At 41.9% G+C, this 3,123-nt stretch overlaps 1 protein-coding gene across 5 annotated transcripts in view; it reads left to right on the top strand.

Moving 5' to 3' along the window:
- LOC106518713 (matrilin-3) overlaps positions 1-3,123 on the top strand; it is a 9,278-nt gene continuing 6,155 nt past the window's right edge. For 2 of the 5 annotated variants that reach the window (XM_014010134.1, XM_014010104.1), the window contains exons 1-3: positions 1-404; positions 603-689; positions 1,228-1,923. In XM_014010134.1, coding sequence (XP_013865588.1) covers positions 122-404; positions 603-689; positions 1,228-1,923 — 1,066 coding nt within the window. In that variant the 5' untranslated portion in view covers positions 1-121. The remainder of the gene's footprint in view (positions 405-602; positions 690-1,227; positions 1,924-3,123) is intronic. The other 3 variants (XM_014010110.1, XM_014010126.1, XM_014010118.1) reach the window with 3 other exon arrangements.

Genomic DNA, 3,123 nt, shown 5'->3' with positions numbered 1-3,123 from the left:
ACTGAGACTCATGCGTCCTGATTGGAGCCCTGCTTTCCCCGCCTAGTGGGCAGGGGGGGGGTCGTGAAGCAGATAAATACAGGGCAGACAACCAGGGGTGTATAAACCAGGCGCAGGCGAAATGACTTCGTTAATATGGAAGCTGGTGGTCTTCACGGGCATCCTGTCGGCGGGCTCTCTGGGATCCCACCCGCAGCTTCGATCACAGCGCCGGCAGACCCTCTCAGGAGGGTCTCCTCAGGGCCTTCCTCCGGTCTACGGGGGCTCTAATGACTTCGGATCCATGGAGCAGAGTTTTTCCGAGGTGCACAGTGGGGTTCGACGAGGTGATTTCGCGGCACCAGACTACCAGGAGCGCCTGGGCGCGCGCGCACGTTCCAGTGGACGCGGAGGGTCAGGTGAAGGTTGGTTGGTAGCTTTGGTTGGTGGATGCGGGGGTTTTGACGTTCACATGCACTCAACCGCAATGCTTTATGAGTCAGTTTTGCGTCATAAAAACTCATCCAATGCAGTTCAATATTTATTACAAACAAAGTTAAAACTAAAATGCTGTCATTCTTCCAAATTTTTTCTTACCTCATGCTGTCTCTGTTTTTGCTAAGTTGGTGGCACAAACTCCTTTTTGCACGAGTCTTATCAGCAGCAGATCTCACCATCTGGATCCTGGCAGCCTGCTGGAGATGCACCAGGTGAACCCTCAAAAAGCACATTGTTGAAACTTTAAAACAAAACCRCTTAAACTCTCTAAATACTTATATAAAGAATGTCTGRGGCTTGGTTAATAGTTTTTAGTTTGTTCTCAATTTTCCTGAGTTTAGATTTCCTGGTTTATATTTTTATAAAATYATGTTGCAAATTTACTCTCGATAAAGTCAGAAAGATAGAAATTCAAAATTTTGCCCCTTTAACAGTCTAAATATTGATTTATTATCCACTGGATATACATATAAACTCTAAAAATTCTTTGCAAAATTGTTAATAAACCATTTACAACATCCAGGTCAGCAAAATTAGATTATATGAACACAGTCAAACTAAAAACAAGTTAAAGTATGATCATTGAGAAAGAATGACATGAACACAAAAAAAAGCTAATTGAAACGATTTATTTACAAGGTGTTTTAGTTGTGCCACCATTCTTTAGTTTAATTTTGTAGGGTGCAACATTTTTTACTTTAAAATCCAGTTTAACAGAAAAAATGACTTTCTATTTTTCTATATTTACAGCAACAACATCCAACTGCAGAAACCGGCTGATTGACCTGGTTTTCATCATAGACAGCTCCCGCAGRGTACGGCCTGCCGAGTTTGAAAAAGCCAAGGAGTTCCTGCAGGCTATGGTGGGAAGTTTGGACATCGGCTCCGATGCCACCCGTGTCGGCCTGGTTAATTATGCCAGCACAGTCAAGTTAGAGTTTCTGCTCAACACTTATTTCGACAAGTCATCCCTAAAGCAGGCACTGMCCCGTGTCGAGCCCCTAGCTTCGGGCACCATGACGGGCGTGGCCATCAAGACCGCCATGGAGAAAMCCTTCATCAAAGAAGCCGGGGCCCGCACTGCCTCCATGAACGTAGCCAAAGTCGCCATTATAGTGACCGATGGGAGGCCCCAGGACAACGTGGAGGAAGTGTCAGCAGCAGCCCGAGCGTCTGGGATTGAGATTTACGCTGTGGGCGTAGACAGAGCCGACATGACGTCCCTCCAGCTCATGGCCAGCCAACCGCACGATGACCACGTCTTCTATGTGGAGACCTATGGGGTCATWGAGAAGCTGACTTCCAAATTTAGGGAAAGCTTGTGTGGTAAGAATGATGATAGCGGGAGTGCGGATATTCCGCTTGAAGTGGGATTTGATGATAATGGACAAGGCCTAAAAGGCAGGCCAGATGGTAAAGGAATAAGTGACAATGAAGGAAACAATGGTATGTCAGAGCCATCTTTTTATACTCACCTGTGATCATATGGGCAGCACCATAAAGGGAATCTTCATTTTAAAGTCACAGATTCTCTTCTTTGTGAACAAGAGCAACAGAACATTACTAGTTTGTTTTAACTGGAAATCTTACAGAAACAATGTCCACTAACTGTTGTTGCTCATGGAGTTAAAAAAGGCATTATTGCAGTCAGAATTTAAGATTTGCAATAAGTTCCACACTAACCGACTTAAAGAAGAGAARTCTGATCCATTACTGATCGAGCAAAATGTAGTTTTCCTACTTTAAAATGTTTGAAACCCAATATGATGCTGTCTGTAGACTTCACAGGAGCGTGCTGCTCTTAAATGGCTGCACTGCATTTTGTGCTGCGTGCCCCGTGCTTTGCTCAGTTAACCGAGGGCAAGCTTTGCTATCGGGCTTCTGCAAACTCAGAAAAACATCAGCCGCTAAGTATCATCAGGACACATGCAACTCTAATGTTTTGATTTAAATGTAAGGACTTAAATAACTTTTAATCGATTATAATCTTGCTCAAAACAAAACTAAAAGCACATTTTACACAAATATGTAGTTTTATTCACTTTCACAAAAAAAGGAAAAAGCACCAACACGAAAAACAGCAACCAGCCTGGTTATATCCAAAAAGTAACTGATTATGGCATGCTATGTTAGGCTACATGTTAAATTTGGGTGCTTTAAACATGGAAAGTCTGTCTCAAAATAAAATTGCACTTATTTAAAAATAGCACTTACTGAAATTTCAAAAAGTTAAAATGGGATTCTGAACAACGTTTGTATTTCTTCTCCATACAATATCAAATTTCTGCTTATAATTGGAGAAACACAGGCTGAACATTGTTGGCAGTATGGAACTTAACCTGGGGAGAATAAATCTATTAAAGTAATCCAGGTCCACAGTGTACAAATAGCTTTTCCTGCTACGGTTAAAAATTCTAAACAAACAACCTGTGTAGTTGAACCAAAAAAAAAAAGAAAAAAACGTGAGAGGGAATGCACAAGTATTTCAGAGTAAAAACAGTCCCATCATTTTCATATTTCAATAATTTCTAATATGGCCCAGCCAGACCAGAAAATCAGCAACTCATGCTAGTCATGCAATATCCTGAATATCAGGGATATAAGATGGAGCAACCAACAACAGGTCTGTGTTGAATGCATATATAT

This window comes from Austrofundulus limnaeus, unplaced genomic scaffold (genome assembly GCF_001266775.1).
Source record: "Austrofundulus limnaeus strain Quisiro unplaced genomic scaffold, Austrofundulus_limnaeus-1.0 Scaffold2, whole genome shotgun sequence".
In the NCBI taxonomy this organism is placed as follows: domain Eukaryota; kingdom Metazoa; phylum Chordata; class Actinopteri; order Cyprinodontiformes; family Rivulidae; genus Austrofundulus; species Austrofundulus limnaeus.
This window is presented reverse-complemented; position numbering and strand designations above follow the sequence as displayed.